The 25,307-nt window shown below is 39.2% G+C and overlaps 1 protein-coding gene across 3 annotated transcripts in view; it reads right to left on the bottom strand.

Moving 5' to 3' along the window:
* ano2b (anoctamin 2b) overlaps window positions 1-25,307 on the bottom strand; it is a 74,726-nt gene that overhangs the window by 46,282 nt on the left and 3,137 nt on the right. For 2 of the 3 annotated variants that reach the window (XM_008401428.2, XM_008401430.2), the window contains exons 2-11: window positions 23,753-23,949; window positions 21,240-21,284; window positions 17,340-17,729; window positions 8,510-8,608; window positions 7,320-7,471; window positions 4,887-4,941; window positions 4,227-4,278; window positions 2,426-2,481; window positions 1,902-1,949; window positions 125-189 (exon numbers count right to left, since the gene is read on the bottom strand). In XM_008401428.2, the coding sequence (XP_008399650.2) occupies window positions 125-189; window positions 1,902-1,949; window positions 2,426-2,481; window positions 4,227-4,278; window positions 4,887-4,941; window positions 7,320-7,471; window positions 8,510-8,608; window positions 17,340-17,729; window positions 21,240-21,284; window positions 23,753-23,949 (1,159 nt within the window). The remainder of the gene's footprint in view (window positions 1-124; window positions 190-1,901; window positions 1,950-2,425; window positions 2,482-4,226; window positions 4,279-4,886; window positions 4,942-7,319; window positions 7,472-8,509; window positions 8,609-17,339; window positions 17,730-21,239; window positions 21,285-23,752; window positions 23,950-25,307) is intronic. The other variant, XM_008401429.2, reaches the window with a different exon arrangement.

Genomic DNA, 25,307 nt, shown 5'->3' with positions numbered 1-25,307 from the left:
TTTCTGAGGATAATTTAATATGACCTGACTGACTGCAGTATTTTCTATAACCATAAATTCGGAGGTAGTTATGAGATGAAACGTGTTCAGAGGGGTAGCCGGCTCTTCTGTTTTGGAACATTACCTGACCAGATCAATGGGCTGGTACTTGTAGAAGGCCAAGTATCTTGCCCACTCTTCGAAAAGAACCTAACAGCGCACACACACACACACACACACAAAGAGAGAGAAAGAGAGAGAGAAACATTCAGAGTCACGTCAATGTAGGTGTGTGATGTCATGTTGAAAAACATTTTATTTTTTTTCCCGGAGGCACAGCTGATCTGGAGGCAGGCGCCTCCTGATTGGCTGAGCTGAGGCCCTGAGGAGCTGCGGTGTAAGTAACTCCATCCTGAAGACGAGTGAAACCCGGTAAGGTGGGAGGAAGACGGCCCGGCAGAAACACGGTGTCAGGTTCGATTACATCCACCGCACACGGAGCGCTGTCCAGAAACGCTTTGTGTTTACGCCCAGAAACGCAGAGAGAGAAGTGAAACTACTGTCACTTTGGCTTTTACTGTGCTTCCTTCGTTTGAGATTACTTATCCGTTCCTCCAATCAGACATGCAAGTGTTTGAAAATAGTCCAGATTTTTCCACTTTGTAAGAAAAGTTATTCCTTATTGCAGCATCTAGGAGAAACATTCTGGCTTTAACCGTAGCAAACCTAGAACTGATTCAACTTTTCTACATTTTTGACATTTTTCTCGTAGCCACAAAATTCAACATGTTTGACGAGTTTTCGCTTTTCACGTCAAGAAACTGACATTTCTTGACTGATCAAGCTCAGTCGGATTCAGGTCTGGGATTTGATTAGGTCATTTGATCTGAGACATTTGTTTGGAGTTCTCGCTGCGTGTCTTTCGAACAGTAAAGACCAGAGTTAGTTCTCTTCTCTACATAGGTGAAAATATCAACGAAGTAGATCAGAACTTTTCTTTTGTGCTGCATCTATCGGATTTTCTTAATCATTTTTTAAATATACAGTATATTAGTATGTAAAATATCTCTGTTCTCTGGGCTATTCTTCATTTTTATTTTATAATTTGTTTTATTTAACCAGGTCAGTCGACTGAGAACAAATTCTCATTTTCAGCAGCGACATGTTCAGAAAACATTAGAACAGAATATCAGAAAACAAAGAAAAAACTGAATTACGATCATATTCATACTGACTAAACGTGCTATAATACATGAATCAACGGCTTTTAAAAGCAGGTACATTAATCATTCGTTATCGTTTACAATCAGCTTTATAGCACAAAAAAGAATATGGTGGTTCAACTGTTAAATAAGTGTTAAATTATAAATCCAAAGCAGAAATCTAAGACATAACGCCGGCTGGGTTGAAATGGAAGCCTGTGCAGCAACTGAAAAATGTTTTGTTTATCCTAATTTACATTCCCATCCCTGCTTGTTCTGTTATGTTGTGGTACACTTTGGACAGATTTATTTACCGCGGGTTTATTTCCAGTCTGGACTTTCAGTCAACAGATTACCGTTTCTCTCTCTCTCCCTCTCTCGTTCTCGCTCCGCCTCGGAGGAACGTTTGCTCGACTTAAACTCCAATCTGTGCCGGTGTTAGGCAGATGGGACGACGTACGAATGCGAACAAAAGGAGAACAGAACCGCCATTGTTCAGAAAGGCCCGTGTGTTCCGTCGACCGAGGCTTAGATATCAGGCGGGCCGGGGTTCGAGCTGCGAGCAGCCCGACCCCGGGCCCTGGCCAGGGGTCACGTTCAACATCCGGCGTCGAAGTTTAGCGTCTCTTTTACGGGCAGATGGAACGGGGGAGGAGGAGGGCAAACGGAGGGTTAAACCAAACTGAACGAAATGGCAGAGGTGTGAAAGCGGAGCAGCACCTGTCTGTCGTTGCGCTCCTCCAGGTGCCCAGTGACCTTAAAGTCGCCCTGCGGAGCAAAAGGACAGGCATGAGGAAACACCAGAACACAGGAAAAACAACTAGTCACACTTTAAAAGCACTTTAAAAAGAAAATCCACATGAATAAATATCAATATGAAGGAAGGAAATCTGTCAAATACAGACACGAAAAATGTAAACTGAGTTTATTTTACAAGAAATGCAATCAGGAGAAATGATCAGATTTCACAAGAAAAAATTGGAATATATGTTGACTTCTATAATAATATCCTTTTCACATATTTGTTGAAACTGCCACGACATAGTGGCAGTTTAATATGAGACACATAATCTGTGAAACAAAATGCATCTCCTCCACCTTCACGGCAAAAACACAAAATCCCACCCGGCCGTTTCTGCTGCAAATCTCAGTACGCTTGAAATGAGAGAAAACTAAATTACGTGTAATTTTTCAGCAAGATATGGGAAATAGTTTTAAGTCAATACTTCACGGCTCACACTTACATCATGAAGAGGGAAGGCGGCGTCATATACGCCGTTGGCTATCAACGTGCTGATGCCTGGAAAAGAGAGGAGGGCCATCGGTGAGGTCAGGTCAGGTCACATCACGTCACACGTTTTATTTCAAATGGAGCAGTTTTTAAATCAGAAACTCAGACCACTGGTCAGAGGGAAAAAACAGATAGTAAAGCAGTTCTGTTAATTGAGTTTTTCAGATGATTAAAATGTCAACCTATGTCAACAAGTTTGACATGTCTATTTATTTTGAATTTAGGAACTTTTTCTTCCAATCACTGAAGAGCTTACAAAGAAAACATGTTGTTGTATTTTATTTGTTTTTGTGAGCTGATGCATGAAGAAATGATTGCGTCATAAGGGCATATGAAGAGAACATATACTGTCACGTTTTACTGCACATTATTTATAAGATTTAGATCTGGGTGCTGACTAAGATGCTCTATTACATGAATATGTGTTGATCTCAGGCTAAATTCAAAGCAAAATCAATGCAGTCCAAAGACAGAGTAAGCATTATTAGTCCACGGAAGGGGATTTGTTAAAAAGCAGAGAACACCTGTGTGGTTAACAAACACCACACCCAGGAAACACCCATCCTCACGCATGAACACACACTCAACCAGCCAGAAACAACCGCATCTCCCAGAGGCCCCTGCTTCCAATCAGTTCAAGCTGACCTAGGAAGTGTGACCCACTTGTGGAGGAGATGGTGCAGAGCAACAGGGTGTGTGCGTGCGTGTGTGTGTGTGTTGTTGCGCTGAGGAATGAAGGGAATAGAGGAAAAGCAAGGTCAGAGAGAGAGATGAAGCTCTGTTTTCTCTACCGTTCCTCCCCTGCAGGCTTGTGAGAACCCGCTGGCTGAGGCCGTCTGCTGCCATGGGCCAGCCAACCAGACATATGGGGGACACTGGACATGAAAAGGGTGTCAGCTCATCTCCACAGAGGAACCACGGCTCGCACAAACTACGTCAACGCCAACGTACATGTTACACATGCAGCTAACCCGCTTCCTAGCACGGCTGTTTGGGAGAACTGGTGCCTTTTCCTGCTTTGCTAGCAACAACAAACATTAACGCTGAGGTAGTATTATTATATTTATAATATAATATAATATATCACAGTCCTGATATTGGTGGAACATCTAGTGAGCTGCAGTGTTTCTGTGGAGAGTCAAACAGTCAATGGAAATATTCAGGGAGAAAAATTCCCAGCTAAGCTAAGCTAAATTAGCCTAGCCTACCTCTAAATGCATCTAAATGGGATATATATTGAGGTATTTCATGAAGGTATTAAGCGACAGATCAACACAAAGTAGGGGATGCATTTTAGGTCAAGGGAAAATTAGAAAGTTGACTTTGTGAAAATAGTGGAGGCAGCATCATGCTGAGGGAATACTTTGGTTTCAGATTGTATACACTAAGTCTGGATGGATGGAGGTGAAAAGTAAAACAAAAATCAGAATCTAAATATTGTGTAGTATATTTTGTAGTGCAGCTGTTTACTTTAGAAAAAATGATGGTGGCAGCATCATGATGTGGGGATGCAGGAGCAGGGCAGGTGGTCGTGTTGGTCTGTCACATTAAACACCCAGTTTGTGGTTGTGATGCAACGACATCACAAGACAGTTTGTCTGCTTTGGGTTCATTTGGTTTTACTCAAATATCAACGTTTGGGTACCTAAGACCGAAGTCTTTATCTTTCTTCACAAAGTTTTTTTTTTTTTATTCTGTTTTGTGGCATAATTTTACAAAAATTCTGCCACAATGTTTTGTGGCAGCCTCCTCACCTATGGTTTGACATGTTCGTACACACACCGTCCGCCTCAGGATCTCATAAACCTGGAAAAGATTCAAGACCATCAGTTTAGAAATAAATGAAGAGTTAGAGTCATTGTGGACAAACGAAAAAATAGAATGTGGCCACAGAGGAGTAGATTTCTGCCAAAATCTCTAAAATTTCTAGACTGATTTAATGTGTTTCAGGGAAAAACATTATTATTTTCCAACATAAAAAATCACAATTTCCCATGATTGAAAGCATAAATGTACAATGTTAGACCTACATTTTAAATATTTTAAAATAATAAATTGAAAAAAAAAACCTTAAGAATAAACAAATTTACAAGAATTTCCATAAAAATGTTTAATGTAAATTTTTTATTTTACAACGTCACAGAACATTTTAGTCCTAATATCGCAAACTGATGCCTTTAATCGTGGAAAATTGTATCTTTTTCATGCAAATGCGCAACTTTTCAAAATTTGGGTATGTTTTTTTTTCTTCCAAATATGTGCAATTCATCTAGAAATTTCAACATTTTTTGTTTAACATTTTCTCCTCTGTTCTCCACATATTTATTTTCCCTTTACGTCACTCTTTATACTCCATCACAGGTAAATAAATGAGCGATTATAACACATGGTGAACTCACTAAAGACACACTTACTATTCTGCCTCTTGTAGCGTTGTCAAAGAACGTGTCCTTAGACGTGATGTTGTACCTGAAGTAAACACAGCCGGCAGGTTGTTATGGATGCGTTTCTTTGTATTTAAAATCATACAAATCAAGTGATGAGAGTTCATGTAGGAGGAGTGAATGTACTGTGCCAATCTGTGGGGAACCATTTTCATTTAACAACTAAGGAACAATAAAAAGAAAAAAAAAAATCTGTCAAACAAATGGTTCAACGGTTTCCCATTTTGACAAGACCAAATTAGGAGAAGTCAGAAAGAAAGAAAAAAGATAAGGTGCCATTACCTCTGTCTGAAACAGTATTTAGTCAGTCAAGAGCAAGGATAGCTGTGTTTGAAAGACTTATGGATCCATTAAACACCATTACCAGAACCTGACAAGTCTGAAGTGTAGCAGAGATCAGAAGTGATTTATTTAAATAATTCTCTGTCCACAAATCTGGAAAAGAGTTGAAGTTGTGAAGCTTAAAGTAAAAACCTGATTTAGATTCCACATCTGGTTTTGATGCATCTTTAAGATCCCTGTCCTGTTGGAGCTTCCAGTTGTGTCCAAATGGAGTTCAGAAAACAGGAAGTAATCGTTTGTCTTCGTTTCTTCGTCCACTCTGGACATCGGTAACAGCAGCTACGTTTAGATTCAATCGCAAACTTTTAAAATGTGGCGATGTTTCACCTACTAGTTTGGAACGAACCAATCAGGCTACGCTAAGCGTCATTTCATCAGACATCGACACAACGCGTGGCTGTGACAAAACAGGAAGTGCAGGGTGCTAACTAGCATGGATAAGTAATTTGCAACATCAGTACTTGTTGCAATTTCCCCTTCACCACTTCAACACATTTCGGAAAAACCCCAAGCGTTCGTGTAAAAAATTATTTTGCGAAATTGAGTAAGTTATTTTGAAGTTTGCCGTTTCCTTTAGCTTTCTTTAACATGATACTTCAAAAAGTGCATTAAAAAAAGACAAAAGCAAAAAGGTTTACGTGGTTTTCAGCTTTTCTGAAAAAGAGTTATTACGCCACAGGGGAGATGGAGAGAGATTTTCCAAATGAGTTATGACCTAGCTAAACTTCCCAGCCCAAACCTCCAGGATGGACAGGAGCACTCCATTTCTAAGTTAGCAACTACTACTTCCTGTTTATTAAAGAATTCGAATTGGATTGAAACAGAGCCATTGACATTGTAGCATCCTTATAGAGGCTTTAGGGTTAGGGTAAAAGTGTCCTAATTAACTTGTTTCCATCTGAGACCAAATAACTTCAATTTGACCTACCTTGATGCTCCAAAATTATTCTGAAACATGTAAGAAAGTTGGTTTTAGGAATGTATAATGAAAGCTAATATTCTCCCAAATGCCTCCCCTTGACCTCATTGAAAACGTGGACAATGCTAAAAAAAACTCATAAAAGCTCTCCTTGGAACCAGAGAAATGAACTGGCCTCTACCCATTTTTGTCAAGAGCAGCAGTCAAATATCCAATCAGATTTAAAATACGTCCACAGCAAAATTCAAACCTGTGCAGAAACGGAGGAAACGCAGAGAGGAGTTGATTTACCAAAAGGACAACCTGAAACAAAGCTCGTCCTGAATACTTCATTTGAACAAGTGTCCAGGTTAATGCTCAGGTTGCTTGTTCAGCGGTTCACTCAGTAACCTCAACCCTTGACCTCTGGCTGCTCAAGCTTCCTCACAGGAGCCACTAGATACAGCTATCAGAATCGGTCAGAGCAGATGTTTGGATTGAGGGGAGAAAGTAGCAACCAGTTGTTGCTAAGGAGATGAAGAGATGAATCCAACGTGGTGATGTTTGGTTATAAGCAGAGGCAGGTAGAGTAGCGAAAAATTATACCCAAGTAAAAGTAGCACTACTTCAACATGTTCAACAGTAAGAGCATTTGGTAAAAAGTCTACTCAAGTACTGAGTAACTGATCAAATTATAAATCATTTAATATTTAAAAATTACATCATCAAACGGATCAAAATATAAAGCTAAGGGAATTTTTGGTGTTTTAAGGACCAAAATGACAATAATTCATATAAGTAACAAAAAATAACTGAGTCGAGCAAAAGAAAATGTGTCCAAATCAGTTTCTTTCCATAAAAAACCCCCATAAAACTTTAATAAAAGCTGCCTGTGTGTGTCTGTGCCTGATGAATCTTTGGTTAAAACATGTTTGTGTTTCATTCAGAGGGTAGAGAATCCAGACATGCTACTCAAGTAAGAGTAGAAATACTTCATAATGAAATGATTTGAGTAAAAAAGTAAAAAGTACAACGTAGTAAAAATACTCCTGAAAGTTACTCAAATAAATGTAGTTCAGTAAATGTAACTAATGCTATGCAACTGTGGTTATAATGCAAACAAAACATAGCAGATGGACGGACGGATGGTTGGACAGTCTTACATGTGCAGTTTGTCCCTGGAGAAGCAGTGGGACAGAAACTTGGTGCTGCCGTGGTCCTGGTGTGGTACTTTGGGCTCAAAGGGCTGGTTCAGTTTCCTCCACACTGAGCTCATACTGGACCCAAAACCACTTTCTTCTTTGAGTTCGTAACTCTGAGAAAAACCAAGACAACAGACACGCTGGTCACTCAGCGCTGGACACAAGAAGTACTTTAGACTTTGAGCGGAATCGTCTCTTTATCAGACAATTTCTTTCTAGTTTCTTTGGGGNGTTATCGATCAGATTCTAAAATTGTTCTCATTTTCTGCCATAAAACATAACTGCAGCTCAGTTATCTTTAAGCATAAGAATGCTTTTAACAACACGTCACCTACATCGACAGCACTTCGCAAAAGTATTTACACGTAAGTTACGATCGAAATCTTGGATGTATTTTAATGTCGTTCTATGTGACAAACCAACACAAATCAGCACATTTAATTAATGTTTTTTCAGTTAAGTTCATTTATAAGGCTCCATTTCAAAACAAAGGTCGACTAGAAGACCTTTAGAAAAAAATCATTTAAATTTGATCATATACATGACCCTAGTCACCACTCAGAGCTTTAAGTTTAGTTCATTATTCAAATTAGAACATTTACTGCAGCTGTTGCCTCATGGTGAAGCTCTCAAGTCTTTCACAACCTCTAAAAATTTTGTTCCCAATACGACACATTATTTATTAATAATGTACTGCAGAAAGGGATCATCTCAGAATGATGCTGCCACCACCATGTTTCAATATAGAGACGGTGTGTTAAGGGTGATGTGCAGCATTTGTTCACTTTTGATAGCTTCTACAATATATCCCAACATAAATCAGGACTTGTCTGTCTTAGTTAGAACCCTATTGTGTTCCTGGATGCTAATGAATTCTACTAACTTAAACTTTTTTAACATTACCTCATTGTATTTATTTTAAATGTGGTACATTAATAAAAGATTTCAGCTGAACATAATCACGTATCATTTTTCAATTATGCACTTCTTTATGTGTCTGTCGCATAAATTCCAGTTCAAATATGTGAAGGTCTGTGCCTGAAATGTGAAAATCATGACTGTACAGCACTTTATATGAAGCCTGGAAGTTAATTTCGTCAGTTTGGCGTTTTTAGAATCCGGTCTGCGTCAGAGGTGTACCTGAATCTCACCTGCTTGGTGGGAACTTTAATCTTGAGAAACTCGGCCTCTCTACACAACACGGGCCACGGCGCGTGGATCCGAGTGAAGCTGGGCCCGTGGGTCTTCGTCTGCCAAGCCGACAGGAAACAAAGAAAAGAGAAGAAGACGTTTCACGTTTGAACGAACCTGAAAACGAAACTGGACAGGAACAAAAAAAAATGTCCCCAGACACGTTGGAGGTGAAAAAAAACCAAAAAAAAAACAGTTGATTCCTCGCAAATATTTGTGTGCATGTACTTTTCTGTTCTGTGAAATATAATACCAGCCTGCTTGGCTGAAACCAACTGCTGCTCAGAAATGGCTTAACAGACCATCTGTCAATGCAGCTTCGCTTTCCAAAATAGCAGACTTTGTTTTAGCAAGAGGCCTAAATACAAAACGCAATTCACTTTAAGTTCCTGCTGCTCAAAGTTCATGTCTGACGTCTGAAGCTTCGGCTGAGAGGGATTCTTCAGGAGGTGGAAGCAGGTAATGTCTTACCTGCAGGACAAAACTCTCTGGGCGACTTTATTTAGATCAACTGGTGAAGCATGAACAGCAACTCTATGAAGATACAGTTATGTCAATATTTCATTGTCCTATATATAACGTGTGCTTTTACTGAACTGAACTAAACTGAACTAAACTGAATTGACTGGAACTGAACTGATCTGAAGTTTAGTATTGAATTGAACTGAGTTGATCTGAACTGCATTAAACTGCATTAAATTGAACTGAACTGAATTGCCATCAGTGCCAGTATTCCCTGTCTTTGCTCCGACCCACTCCCACTCTTTGGCGGACCAAACTTGCCCGGCAACCGTTCCTCTAGTATTTATGACAGATCGCTGTGGCCAACGCTGACGGCCGCCTGAGGCTGTTGTCTGTTGCAGTGCGCTCCTCACACATTTTTATTTAGCTTCTTCTTCTGCTAATGAATAACTGTGCCTGGCCCACACAGTCATTATAATAAGACACATTAACAAAAGGTGACAATTATTTGCCTAAAATAGGACCACAGAGGTGCGTGATTAAATAGCGGAGCTCCGCCGTGGGGTATAGATATTGTAACGAGACAGAGTGTGGAGTGCATTCGCTGCATTCAGTGCTGAAAGTTTATCCTGTAAAATCTATGCCGCCACTTTAATGGTCTTGGCTGTTAGCCTAAGCAGGAATGAAAGTCAGCAGAGGCAGCGGGGGACGGCGGCCAGGTAACCTTAGCCTTCTCAGACCCCCTCCAGCTTCTGTAGAAAGGGTCGAGTGATGGGAGAGGAGAAAGGTGGCATGGCCGACAATGGAAATTTGAGACGAGTCCTTTTCTCCTCTCAGGACTCCTTCTCTGCTGAGATCTTTCACCTCCCCAAACTGTGCTTTCTGCTGCTTTCATGACTGACTGACTGACTGCTTGTCTCTCTTCCTCTGACCTTCCCTTAACATCTCTCTCACTTACACCCATGTTCTCTTTTGTCCCACATGGGGAGCCAGCTCACTTTGCTCTCCCTTCAAATAAAATCACATGTATGGATCATTTCCGTTTAAGGAATCTCTCAGGCCTCTAAAAGCACAGAAACTCTGATCTATGACGGACGGAGACCACAGATCAAACTAAAAACTGTTATTTTGTGAATGCTCAGAGTCTGCTAGTTGCGTTGATGCCTGCACTTTGCTATTTTGAGAAGTGTGTTATTGTGCTCTAACCAATCTGTAACCAGTAGCAACCAATTTCTGCCTCCTGCCAAAGCTAGAACTGAAAGAAAGGTACATTTTGTGCATGTGCCTGTTCTTCACCACCACACAAAACACAACTGAGACCAATGTTGTGAAAGTTGGACAAGAGTTTGAGGATGACCGAAGGGAAGAAACTTCTGGAGTGAAGTTATTTGGAATAAAGTTTGATTTGACACTTTTTCTTTTCCTTGGATTGAGTCAAGAGTTTTGACTAAAAACAAAATGTCACAAGCAAAATTTTGTTTAATGTTTTAGTCCAACCCAAATGTAAGATGGAAGGAAACAGAAACGTGGTTTTAAACATTTCTTGTATTACAACCGTCCAACCACTCCCTTAAAAGCCCCCCCCAATTCAAAACACATTTCTACGGTGGCCCAGACAGGTCATCAACATGCTAAAGCATCAACACAACAGCAACATCTAAACAAAAATAGAATTTATGGAACATTTAAAAAGGCTTGCAAGCACAACCTGAGTACGGTATGCTAACTTCCACTTATTATAGCATAACCTCTGTTTTAGCATAGCTTTTGTTGTACCCTACCTTCCATCTCAGCATAACCTCTGTTTTAGAACTACTTCCATACTAGCATAGCTTTCATATTACCTCTATTTTAGCATAACTTCTGTATTAGCATAACTTCCGTATTAGCATTCCACCCATTTTAGCATAACCTCTGTTTTAGCATAAGTTTCATCTTATTACAACAACCCCTTTAGCGTAGCTTCCAGTGTGGCTTTTGCTGTTGTGACTTTTTAATTTTTTCTTATTGTGCTTTTGGGCTGCCGTATATTTCACAGCAGTTAGGCTGCCGGTAATCTGGGATATGTCTCTACCTGTTTGGCACATCTAGACACTGAGATGTTTGTCTTTTATTGCAAAGTTTCTCAATCACAGTCAGACTGAAAGGAGACTATCTGTTAAGTCCATGCTTGTATGCAAAACATCTTTAATTAGAGTTAATGGTTTTCACAATAAATCCCAATTCTCAACAAAACCAACTACTTAAAGAAACTACTGATCTGGACCCAATTCTAGAGTTGTATGTGAATTCACATATGTCCTAGAGAACGTATGTGAATGTGGTCAAGTTTAAAAGCTCTTTAGTCAGCCAGCACAAATCAAAATATAAATTAAATTCTTTTACTCCTTACAAAAAGACTTTCAGCTTCAGTTTAACCCACTGGTACCACAGTACATTTATAGAGTCTGAACCTCTAGTCGGGAACGGACTCATTTGCTCGTCCCTCTTATAAATCTGAAAATTAGGCAATGGGAAATGAATTATTGATGTTCCTTAACTTGGTTCCTTCTTCCCATTTCCTAACTATATTCTCCCATCATTTCTTACCACCTGCCTATTCAGCTTTCATCTCGTCCGCCCCGGCTCGGCGCTGCCGCTCACCCTCGTTTTCTTTTTTCTTGGTCGCTCCGTCAAAAAGGGGAGGATATAAATACCCTTACCCTGGAGAAGGTTAATTAGCGTCATGATTTCCAATTATCTCTTCATCTCTGTGGGGGGGGGGTAACTAGGCCGCAGCCAGGGGTGTGGAAGTGTTTTTATTGAGTATGACAAGGTGATCAGCTTCTGAGTGTGTGTGTGGAGACTCGGTTGGATGCTGTACGATGTGATTTTGGATGTTGTTTTGTGCAACTGCCCTGCATTGGCGGTGTACAGTGTTGGGTCATTTGTAAGGCATAATTTTCCAGTGCTGGAGCCAATGGTTACCTGTGAAGTTACTGTTTTGATTCACTGTGGGATGCTTTGGTAACTGCCTGAAGTACTATGACTTTAATGTTAATCCAGAAACTTGTGGACCCTTGGGTAAACTGGCATTGGGTCAGTAAATAATGTATTGGTTCCCCTCATGAACCGAGAGGTTCATGAGGGGAACCCTGCAAAACATAATTCTTAAAGGGGCGGTATTATAGAAAATTGATTTTTTTTTCTTTAGCTTAATATATCATGTTACAATCGTATTTCCTCGTTAAAAACATACCTGTAGTGTTGCCTTGAATGTTTCATGTATGTTTAAGAAATTATTGATTCTTACAGCTCCTCTGCCTTCTCAAAGTACTAACTACAGAAATACACCAATCACAGCCAGGAGGAGGATCTTAGTGTTGCCAATCACTCTTATGCTCAACCCCTCACTTTTGCTCTCTGCTAAGCTACCGCTGGTTCACCACAACATAGTTTGCCACCAAAGCTAAAGCCAGTTAAAAGGCCACTGATACAATTTTCCAGTAATGGTAAGTTGTTTCTTTGCCATTAGCACATTTCACAACGGACAGGAGGTTGATTGACAACACTAAGCCCCTCCTCCTGGCTCTGACTGGTTGTTTTGGGTCAGGAACGCTGCATTTCTTCAAACAGTAATAGCAGCTCAGGGAGAAGATGGACAAGATGGATTTTTTCACAGATTATCTGTCTCATGCCATCTGTAGTCACATGTTGACAGTTTAAATATAAAGAAAACCCATATTTTTTGTAAAAGTTATATACTGCAGCTTTAAAGTTAGCCTGGAAACGGTCCAGACAGGCTGGGGTTAATCAGGCGTTCATTTTTGGCTGCTTTACTGTTCCACCCTGAGTCAGTTAAGGCCAACCACAGCAACAGTGCTGTCCTTAAATATCCAGACTGAAGATTAGTGAGCTGAGCTCCTAGTGCAGGTGTTACATAACGCCATTTTCTGAATAAATTTACACCCTTGCATTATGGTTAAAAAGGACCGTGTTGTTCTGTAAAGCAGTAGTTTTGTGACTAAAGCATCTCATCATGATTACGTCCATTCCAATAATCTCTTTGCACTTTCACCAAATTCTCTTGTTCATATTAAATAAAAACAAACAATCAGCATGCCGAGGTGATGCACTCTACCTGCCTGCATGTAACAACAACAGCTGTGCTACTGAGGAGCTGGAGAAAATGTTTGATTTTATGATTAGAACCTTATAACTGGTCTCTATAAGCAAAATGGAGGAAGTGCATGCATATACGATGTTACCTGGAAGGTATTGTGTACTGTGTAGGCCCCTGACTAGCAGGTGGTGTATTTATGTACTTCCTATGATTAAATATAGAAATGTTTTTCTTTTGATTTGGGTTGATCTACTTGGGGAAAGATTATCACCTGGTTAATCAGTTTATTAATTTCACTTTTAAATTTTGCTCCCCCCCCTCCTTCGTCACTCTCTCAATAGAGGAGTCATGTTGTGATGACTTCCTGAAGGCAGAGTTTCAGAAAGAGCAGGAGCTTCTTAAAGAGACAGACCAAATTTCAAGGTGTTCAATTAAAAAGACACAATTATTTTGTCATATTTGTATATGTAGTATCTTTATTACAAGTGAAGCTAACATAGTTGCTTGCTTGTGCTACAAAATGGCACTATGTCCCTGGAAAATACATAGTACTGCCCCTTTAAGACTGACAAGTTTTAGACTTTTCCCTCAAACCTTACACATTAAAGCGCCTACAACAATTATCATTATCCCTGGAAAAGATGTATAAAAACCATTGAAAACAAACCTGGATTTTATTGCAACAACATAATCTCATAGTGAAATGTATAGAAACATCTGACCTAAAAATGTACACTTATAGCACCAAGAACCGGCTGAACATCCAATATAATTTTTTTTTTGCTATAAAATACATTACTTTTATCCTTTTAATCACAAAAACAGTCACAGTTTTTAAGGACAATCAAATCACGTTCTTTACAGAAACAAAAGAACCTAAAATTAGACATCATTTATCATTATAGAGTCCCACTTGACTGCTAGAACAGTTTTATGAACAATCAGTCCCAGCAAACGTTTCCTCCTTACTTATTCTGTTTCTAGTCCCAACAGATTGGACATATTAACCTCAATTTGAGCCATAAGCATTCAATTAAAGTCCACGCTCTACTTCTTAATTATTTAATTAACTTTCATCTGTAGGAGGACGCTCCTGGGAGAGCAGGGGTCATTGTGTTAATCCACAGGTTCTGTCAACAAGTGGTGCCGGCTGGTTTTTCAGTATCCGTATTAATCCGAAGTGAAACACGCTGCACAACCGATAAGCCGACTTGCTTCGTTTAAACAAACAATAACGCAGGCAAGTAAACAAACATTGAGATTACTTGGTGATCTTTTTTTCTCTTATGTTATGTCATCATTAATAATCTGAAAAATTCACCTTCTTCTGTTCTTCCGTCATTTACTCACTCCCTGGAGATAAGACCAAATTAATATACTTCTGTAGGTTTATTTTTCACAAACTCACAGGTTTAAGTTCAAAATCCAAAACTTGTGAGCATTCTTTGACTTAAAGTAGAAGTTAGTAGATGCGACTAAATGCAGCTCAAATGTTTCATAGCGTGTTACTAAGCTAAGCTTTTTGAGTTAATTATCAAAAGAAAAATATTGCTTTGTTAGGAATGAGACAATCCTGGCCCACCAGCCAGTAGCTGCTAAAGGCGCTAGCCACAAGCTTCAAGATGGCTAACACCTTCCGGTTACATCAGGATTAAGAAAGTCTCTTTTATGTGCCTTAACTGGTAACATTTTGGTTACTAGATAGAAAAAAAATGCCAGATAAAATTGTTTTGTTAGGAATGAGACAATCCTGCCTGCTAACCACTAGCTGCTAATGTCGTTAAAGTTAGCTGTCGTTAAAGTTAGCATTATCCTTGGAGCTTCCTGTTGAATTTTTAAGTCGATCTACACTCAATAATATTGTGTATTTTTCTGCGTTGGGAGGCAGATGTCTCTTTACGCCTCTGCTACAAAGAAAGACTTCTTTCTTTTTGTAATATTTCTAATTTATTAATTTATTAACCTCAACTTGAGCCATAGACATTCAATTAAACTGCAGTTGATATTTCAAATTCCTTGTTTTTGTGTTAATCCGATTTTACACTCATTAAATCACACAGCTGTGACCCAGCTCTATGATTAACCTTAATCCCTCAGAACTGAAATGGTTATTAAAATGCATCTAATCCGAACATACGCTAAGCAGGCAGCAGCTAATGCTCTGTGTGATGTAAATATATTTACTATTTGTTTGTTGGTTTCCACTAATTAAATCTGAGTGGACAGGAGCAAGATATATTAATGCAATAGTGAAGCACCCTCCACATTTATTGACACACTCCCAAATAAAGATGACTAAAAAGGCTTTACATAAAATTTTAATTAATATCAGTAGGAATACCAAAACTTAAGAAAAATACAAACTTTAATTTAAAAAGTAGACGCTTGCAAAGGTCCAGTAAAATAAATGGAACTCAAATGTTTCCTTTAATCACTTCTTGTTTCCCTGGAGGACAAATATGACGTGACACAGAGACCCATTTATTTTAAGCTCTCTCAAAAACAGGGAAGACAAGATTGCCTAGCATTGCCAATCACCTCAATTTGCTCATATTTGTGGTCATAGCAAGACTTCAAACATGGCAGGAGGAGGACAGAACTATACCTGTCAATAAAACACAGTGAGTCGGCTGATAAGGGATGTGAAAAGGCAAATCAAAAGCAGAGAGGTGCAAGTGAAACTACAGTAGTTGGCGCCATCAGCTAACCTAGTCATTGCCATCCGACGCAAATTCACTTGATTTTTATCTCCTTTCAATAGGATTTCTCCCACTGAGCTGGGTTTCTCCGGTTGAACTTCAACCAATCAGCAAGCAGAAAGAGAAATCGTGAACGATGACATCGATGTTCTACCTTGGTTTTAGAATTGTCTTCCTCTATAAGGTTGTAGTTTGGCAATGTCAGCGGAGAAAGTGAATAAAGCCATTCTGTCTGTGTTGGCTCAAATATTGGGTAAGTAAAATCGGAGAAAGAGGAACGTTAAAGACAATTAATCGCTGGCATAGTCGTCGCAGCCCTACTCCTCACAAGGTTGTTTACAGAGCATCCAGAAAGTACAAGCAGCAGGAACACCGATAAATAAACATGAAACTAATTTTGTAATACTATCTATCCCATATGCAAATTAAAGATATATTAGAGTGAAAGTATTCCTTTACTGTGAATGATAGACCTAATCTAAACCTCAATCCATGAGATGAGATAAGGAGCCATTAGTCAGTCAGCTTATCTTCTACTGGCTTTGGTTCCATAGCAGCCATGTCAACAGTCTGATTAATACGACCCTGGGGAGTACACACACTACCAACTGGCTGCTGGCCAGCGCCGGCATACTTCTACACATGCACACACTTATATTTGTTTAGCAGCACAGGTACGAAATGCTAATGCTAAGGGAGTTACTCTTCATTTTTCTACATGACTCACTTTTGAGTGCAGAGGTGGTCCATTTACACTCAACCTTCACAAGAAGTGTGTTTGTGTTATTTTCCCTTTGTTCTAAGTTAGGGCACAGAGACACACAAAATGGACCACAGAGAAGGCAATCTTGTCAAAATAAGATTACCCGTTTCAGGCCTGAGTAAGTTAATCGACACTACGAGGTCCGAATAGCAGCTGTGTTGGCTGAAATTACAATCTGCCCCGTATCATCACTGTCAGGCCAGATTTCATCGCATTAAAAGCAATTTACACTCGTGAAAAATGTTAGAGCACCAAGTGAGAGTGAACACCATTAATGAGATTCAAAGAGCTAAAGCGAAAAACATTCAAAACAACTACCAACATGACCAGATCCATCTATCCAAGCAACTTCACCATGAAACCAGACTGCAAAATGGTAAAGGAAGTCATTATAAATTTCTCATTGGCAACAGTTATCAACAAGACCTGGAAAGCACAAGACCATACCATGCATGGTGTTGCACATCATGGATGGTACGGTCCGCTGGTCCCTAATCTGGGAGTTAATCCATTACTATTGTAACTAGAGGGAGGCTGAACTAATGTCAATGTAATTACCCAATGTTGAGTCATCCAATTGTTTTGGAAAACACATTATGTAGGAATGAATTTAGGTTACATCAAATAGAACACAGTTTGGTTGCCACCCTACAGTTTCAGACACGAGACAGGAGAGTCAACAATAACACAGGATGGTACAGAAGAGCAAGAATCTTTCCAAGAGAATCTCAAAAACCAAAACCAGACATTAGCAGGACACCCACCTCTCTGTCTCTCTCCACTTCCAGGCCCGCCTCCAGGAGGTTGGCCTCAAACTCTTGTCTGATCAGGTGCATCTCGTGGTCAGCGGCCTCCATCGGCTCGCTGCCCCTCGCCATTCCGAGCTCCATGAACACCTCCCCGACGCTTGCCGCCTCCTCCCTGCGGAGGCCGGCTCCTCGTCCGGCCGCTGCGTCGGAAGAGCCCGATGGCGGAGGGAAGTTGCCATTTGAGACGATGGACAGCTGATCCTGCGAAACTGAGGCGGTGCCGGTGCCTCGCAGGGAGCCGTGCCGCCGGTGATGAAAAACCAAAACGTAGTCCACTTTCCGCAGGCCATCGCAGAAGTACAGACCTTCGCTGCTGGCTTGAGGGCTTGAAGGTGCGTCTACAACCTGTGAAAAGATGCATCAGGGCCTCAGTAAAGCCAGTCCCAAACTGCCATTCCGTCAGGATGTAGTCGTAATGAGGCGCACAAGTCAAACACAAATTGTTCAAAAATAGAAAAACCAAACCTTTTAGGCTTCAGGGGAGTTATGTAATAACTGAACAAACTTAAACATTTGATGCTGTGTCAGCACAGGCAGACACAAGTGGCTTTTGGCAGATCCTCAAAAACAATGAAGTGAGAACCTTCAGCAGCAGAGTGGGCAGTTAGCTCACCTTTGCCTGTTTTAGTCTTTATTTAGACAGGGGGGAAGTATAGAGGGAGACTAAACGTGGAAGCAGCAAGAGGTAAAGATGTACAGACACCAGCCTGATGTAAGGATTTTGACTTAGTCACAGGGTTGTAGAGGAATACATCACTGGATTGTTAGACTGTGGAATGATTAATAAAGGAACATTTAAAAACTACCCTATTGATTGAAATTATTATTGTTCCAAATGGGTTACATAGATATAGATACTGAATTTAATACATTCTTGAAAGTGTAGCTGTATTTTTTTAGTTTGCCTAACGGGTCTCCAGGGATGAGGTTAGGTAACCTGAGCTCCCTGTTTTTAGTTGACGAAAAAAATGAAATTAAATTGATGATTTTGTTTCTTTTTAAGTGTGGAGTTCTGAAAAGTGTTATGAGCAACCAAAATTGTACCTACACTGATGTTAGCTTTTTTGTGCGCGTGCGCGTGTGTGTGTGTGTGTGTGTGTGCGTGTGTGTGTGTGTGTGTGTGCGTGTGTGTGTGTGTGTGTGTGTGCGTGTGTGTGTGTGTGTGTGTTAAAGGCTAACCACTTTTACATACACAAAAGGTGTGTGTAAATGTTAGCTAGAGCTATCAGCTAATTGTCTAAGCGAGATGTGAGCGAGATTAAAATAAAGCTCCAATTTCCAAAATGTTAGAAGAGTGTATCCTAACAATATTTTGAAAATCTTTAAACAAATGTAACATTAACAATCTCAAAATTTTTTGAAGCAATGGCTCATGGGAGTTTTGAACTCTCCATAACAGCTACATGTGCTGCAATGCTAAAGCTAGCTTGTACAGAAGTAAAAGCACAAAAAGCAGAAATTTGGCTTAAGTTGAATTTATTTATTTATTTTCATTACTCTCACATACAATGAGATTTAAAAAGTTAACTTAATTTAACTGTTAAAATATTACATATAGCAACATTATTGCTATATCCAATAAAATACAGCATTCATATTTTATTGAACTTCAGCTCTGAGTTCCTATAACTGCTGTTTGGCTTTACATCCAAATAATTTCAACAGACGCTGATGAAAATAAATCGTTTGAACAATAAAAAATAAAGTTAAAAAACACACAATTAACAATTTTGGACACTTTCCCGTGACGTAAAATGTGTAACCACTTTGGAAAAATTTAGTAATTTTTTAAGTCTTAATTTTTTATTCATTCACTTGAAGTTATTATTTGCAAATATCCTATAGAAACGTCTCATCAAAAAGGAAAAAAGCTGATGTAAAATATTGTGAGTTGGAATTGATGTTTTACTACATTTTAAACGCAAATAAATGTGGGAAGCTGTGAAACGGTGAGTTTATAATCCAGCGTCCGATGGATTATAAACTCCTAATTCAAACTTGTTCATGTAAACAGTTGAGGTTGCTAATAGAAAGAAAATGTAAGCGACTTTATTTGTTATAAAAAGTTCAATAGAACAATTTAAAAGAAGGTAAATTCTTAATATTCTAATGATCAAGTAACTGGAAATATGATTTTATGCCGAGCTCTTTCAGCTATAAGTTAAAGAAACTAGATTTACAGTAAAATGTAAGAATTAAAGATGGTTCCTGCACATTTTTGGTCTGGATAAAAATAAATGTCACCCACATACAGTTGGATCTAAAGTTGGGTACTCCAATCGGCAGCCAAGACGTTCAGATTTCAAATTTAAATGCAACGCATTTAAAAAATATATATATATATATGTATGTTAATGAGCTCTAAACCACTGAGCCGGAAACTGCCACCTCAGCAGGATGCATGCTGCCACCATAATTGAGCTCCTGAAACGTTCCCTAAGGTCTTATGTTTGTTTGACGCTTCTGTTCCCTTTTTTTGGAAATATGTAAAGCAGACTTCTGAGAAGAGTCCCGCTAGGACTGATCTAACCATTACCAAGAAACCTTATGAGGCACAGATGTTTGTCTTAGCCAAAGCTTAAGGAGCTCTCAGGGGGATTTGGAGATGGGTCCCCCGGGGGCTCTCTGAAGGGCCCCGTAATGATCCTCAGCAGAATTTTGTTTTATTACGTCGTAAATGGTCTATAGCAACCATGGGATTGTTGGTTAGTGTTCTCATGAATATAAAACAGGAACAAAGGAAAGTGAGGAAAGTAAAAAGCATCCCCATCCGTGTCAACGCTGAGCATGAAACTGACATCATTCTTGCATCAGATCTTGGTGATACGGGTTTAATAAAAGTTATTTTATTTCTAGCTTTAACCTCTCGTCTGCTGTGTAGCATAAAGAATTTGGGAAAGTTTGGAACCTTTTGGAAGACTTTGAAACAACATAGGAATGTGTACAGTCTAGAAAATACAGAGAAAGCTACAGTTTTAACAAAAAAATGAAATCAACTCCAGAGCCACAAGTGGTTCCTTGGCTCTCTTAAAAATAAACAATGAAATTGTATCCCTTTTTTTGTTTTGTTCTTTTTGTTCTGTAAAAAAAAAAAGAAGAAAAACACTGACCCCCTCCATCCTGGCCCCCTGGTGAATTCGGTCTAGAACCACCTCTGGTTCTGCTTGCGAATATAAATGCAACAGCAATTGGAGCAACATAATAGATAATACAAATATTGTCACCTACGTAAAATAGTGGCCTATGACTTATATTGCCAGAAGTGAATAAAAAAATCTCCACCTTTTTTTCCAAAAGACGTTTTAAAGATTAAAAAAAAAATCACTTTCGACAAAAAATGACGAGGTCACAATACATAAACATAAATAAATACATCTGCGAAATATCTACGTAAAGACGTTCTAGATTGAAAATGAGCATTATCAGCAGAAATTTCTATTTCTACAGATTTTTTTTTTATTTTTTACCGGAACCCAAAAATCCTGGATGTTTTTACTTTTAGTTCCAGTCAATGTTCCTATTTATTTCGGTATTTAACTTACACCCACGTGAATAAATACATTAATGGACTTTTTGCTAGTTATTTAGGATTTACGAGGCTAATCAGTATTTGTTTAGAAGCGGAAGGGACCGATTCACAACGCTAAAACCACAACTACGAACTACGATGTGGCTGTTTAAAGGGAAACTAACACAAGTCTCTCAGCAGGTGACCAGAAGTGAAAACAGATAGAATAAAAGTACAGCTGGGGGTGCTTTTTTTTTATTTATTTATTTTTTTTAACTCCAATAAAAGCAGCTCAAACAGGAAGCGGAGGAGTGGGTCGGTGGATGGGGGAGATCCCCGCTGCTTACCGGGATCTTGTCCTCGCTCGGGGAGACCTGCATGCTGTTGCGCTTCTTCAAATACACACAGAGTGGGAGAAAGAAGAGGAGGAGAAGAAGAAGAAGAAGCAGACCGGGATTGAAAGTTGCCGGGTTTTGCAGAAAAACGCAGCAGAATTCATCTCCCCCGCCGGTTTCCCCATCGCCCCCCGCCCCGTTAAACACCGGAGCTCGGCCCGGTTCGTCCCCCGTCCAGCAGCAGGAGCCCCGGCCCCTGCGCTCCGGCTCTCATTGCTTTGGGCTTTAAGAGGGATGCGTCAGGTGCTGTGAGCCTGATCTCATGCTGCTCCGCACTCTTCTACGCAACTGGGTGATGTGGAGGCTGCCTTGCGCACCAACGGCGCTCTACACACTGCAAAAAAAAAAATAATAATAAAAAAAAAAAACCCACAAACTCATCTCAAAACTGTCGAGTCGCTTTAGCGTTGGTGAAAAAAAAATAAAATCCAAAAGCAATTTGATTTTTTTGTTTTTATAATAATAAAAAAAACACAACTAAGAGGAGAAACTTTCATATAACTAACACTTTCTCCTGCCTAGTTTAAATAAAAGAGGTGGATTGTTTTTTTTGCAGTGTGCAGAAATGCCTCGTGTCGCCGCTCTGTGATGTAATTGGCTGATACTCCTGTTTTCCCAGTAAAACTCACTAAAGCGGAAAAACGTCAACACTTTAATGCTTTTAAACTATGTAAATCCCCAATTATAGTCATTCCAATCATTCATTATGTAAAACAGTGATTCGCAGAAGTAATCAATGCTTTTGAAGCAAGTTTATGGATGTTTTAACTGCGACTTTTGTTCTTTTCTTATCTGTAGCAGATAGGTCTGCCATAGCGCTAATGCTAGCTTGAATAACATTGTTAGTGTTATTTATTTTATTTCAGGGTTTTACTAAAATACCGAAATGAAATACAAAAATACAAGACTATGTTGCAGAACTAGTAATTGAGGTTTTACCTGCTATTTTTCCTCTTTTCTACTCTTCTGCAGCAGCTGGCTGTGTTATAGCGCTAATGGCAAAAACTGAGCATAAATTCAGTTTCTGTTGAATTAAGTCAGCACCTCGCTACTAGAATAATTCCACCATAAAACAAAATGTACACAACTATCTTGTAAAACCAGCTTTTCCAGCAAGGAGTCGTGGAGGTTTAAACTTTAACTGCTATTTTTCCTCTTTTTTAATCTTCTATAGCAGCTGGTTGCGTTGTAGTGCTAATGCTATCTTGTATAGAAACAACAAAAACAAGCAGAAATTCAGGTTCAGTAGTGTTTTTTTTTTATTTCAGGGTATTTCTAGTAGATCAATACCAAAAAAACTAGCTAGAAACTAGAGTTCATTGAGGTTAAAACTGCTTCAACTAACTTCCTGTAGAAGCTTGTAACATTTCAGTGTCAATGCTGGGATATGAAAAAGCAAGAAAAACAATAGAAAATTATTCTTGTTTTTATCTTGTTGTGCTTAAATATTTCAGATTACCAAACAATTATCATTATTATTATTATTATTTCATCAGGCACAGATAATCAATTTATATAAGAGGTGTTTTCAAATAATGATTTAATTCATGAAGTAATATAACCTCCCACACTAATGAATATTCAAAACAGAAATGACCACTTCCCTGTGTTCTGCAGATGTAATTTGTACTGCAGAAACAAAACAGCCTTATTAAAATAAATTAATTCCCAACATTCTAAACAAACTCCCTATAAGGTCACATTACCTAATATCAGCCTTCACCATGAGCTAGCTTAAATCTCGCATCAACTTCATTCTGTTTCATATAAGACCTGCTTTATTATCAAGTAGACTTGTTCAGATAGATCCAGAGCATAAGTACCAAAAAAAAAAAGGTATGCCTCCATCATTATCACAGTGATATCTCCAGTGTTTCTAATGAGACATCTCTTGCCATCTCATTAAATGCTGCAATGAAATGAAACGCATTGCAAACACAGGAAATATTTCATCATTAGCTCAGTTTAAGAGGGCTCTCATATTTCTGCATGACCTACCAAACAGTAGCTGCGTTTTCCATTACATACGTGCACAAAAGCTTTGTCAGTAGTCCGCTAAAATCGAAAAAAAAAGATCATTTTGCAATTGCGGTGTTTCCATTAAATAAGACACGCAATTAAAATCACACATCGATAAATTTGTTTGGTGCCCCGGGGGGCGAAACGCCATGAAGTCGTTGACCCTGTAGGTGTTGGAGAGGGTTGTTGATCACGTGACTCATGATGCAAAAAATGTTTCAATTACAGTTTTGTGAAATAAACACATTTTTGATACGACCAAAAACAGAAAGAAAAAAAAAAACAAAAAAAACACCTCATCCAAGCAGCAAAACTTTTTATTGAAAAGCAAGTTTGTATGTTTCTTCAATTAGCATATTGCATTAAGTGAATTGCGCAACTATACGGTGAAAGTATAAACTCAGCTGGTGTGAACAGTAACAGTTTCAGCTCCAGGCTGCCGTTACCTGCAGTAAACTCTGAGACTCCTCAGCCTCGGCCTCCTCCTGGTGGCTCTGAGGCTCCAGGACGCTGCAGGGCATGGGCCTCAGCCCGGCGACGGGGAAGTCCCGGGTCAGGAGGCCTTGGGCGTCGCTGTGGATGGACGAGGACTCGCTGAGCGCAGTGGACACCCGGCTAAACCCGGCACTGTTGGACCACGGCTCTGCAAGACATTTTATTCAGAAAGTGAGCAGGCGTACATAACTGTAAGATTCTGGTGAGAATCTGGGACATGATGACCAGAACATTGGAGCAAGTAGGAAATATATACAATATAAACAGAAATATGGTGATATTTACATTATTAAATCAGTTAAATTTATATATATATAAATTTAACTTATATATATATATATATATATATATATAAAACATGAAAGAAAGAAAGAAAGAAAGAAAGAAAGAAAGAAAGAAAGAAAGAAAGAAAGAAAGAAAGAAAGAAAGAAAGAGGAAGATTTTTTTTATTTTAACAACACATTTATTTTTTCAATAAAAATACATTTTGACATAGTTCAGAGGGTGAGCTGTTCACATCCAAGTAGGCTGCAAACCACTCAACTGGTGACAGAAAAAAAACATAAAAATCTACCGAATGATTAAAACGCATAAATACCAAACTAAGACTTTAAGTGACTGAAGTGCATAAACATGTAGCCCTAAAAAGGCAAACCATAGCATCTGTGATCAGCAGATGAAGCGGAGCTGTGCTGCAGAGACGTGGGGGCAGCCCTCGTGCTCCCCCGGCTTCATTTCCAGCTGATGCTAAGTGTTCCTCGGTGCTACAGATATGCTAAGTGGCTGGATGAAAGCTTCGCTTCCCACTGAGCAAATTGTTACGTGTGTCAGTCAGTGACAAAGCCAGTCTAAAAGCACAATGAAAAGGAAAAGCCCACTTCTCCGTTTTTCCTTGAATAACCAGAAGAAGAAGAAAAAAACATGACATACACGGCGTCTCGGAGAAGTATTTCCACCCTTTGGACTTATAAAGCAGAGCACCGTTCAGTCCAGTGTCAATTACTGGAAATGGTTCCTGCGTTTTCATTACAAATGTGCGCAAAACTTTTTCGATATTCTGCTAATGTTGAAAAAAAGTACACAATTTCCTAATTACGCTATTTCTATTAAATAAGCAACGGAATCAAAATTACATGTTCACGCGATAAGTAATTTTAAAAACACGCAGCGCCATAATTTCCCTACTACTTCCTGACGTCTTCTTCCTCGTAGTTTGTGCCAGTGGCAAGTTGCCACCGGCAACATCCGGTTGTTAGTCATGTGACTAAAAAAGTGGAAAAAAAAGTGTTTCCGTTGCAGTTTTGTGAAATAAATCAATTTCTATACTGCCGAAAAAACCCACCTAATCCAATACTTTTTATTGAAAATAACTTTTTTTTAATTAACATGTTTCTATTAAGCAAATTTATTTTCTAAATTTCAAATTTCACAATTAAACGCAGCTACCTGCAAAACATGACTGTGTAGCTAAACTGTACAGTGTAGGGTGAGATTAAGCTTCGTGCT

This window comes from Poecilia reticulata, linkage group LG23 (assembly GCF_000633615.1).
Source record: "Poecilia reticulata strain Guanapo linkage group LG23, Guppy_female_1.0+MT, whole genome shotgun sequence".
NCBI lineage: Eukaryota > Metazoa > Chordata > Actinopteri > Cyprinodontiformes > Poeciliidae > Poecilia > Poecilia reticulata.
Note: the sequence above shows the minus strand (reverse complement) of the source record. Positions and strands in the feature narration are given on the sequence as shown.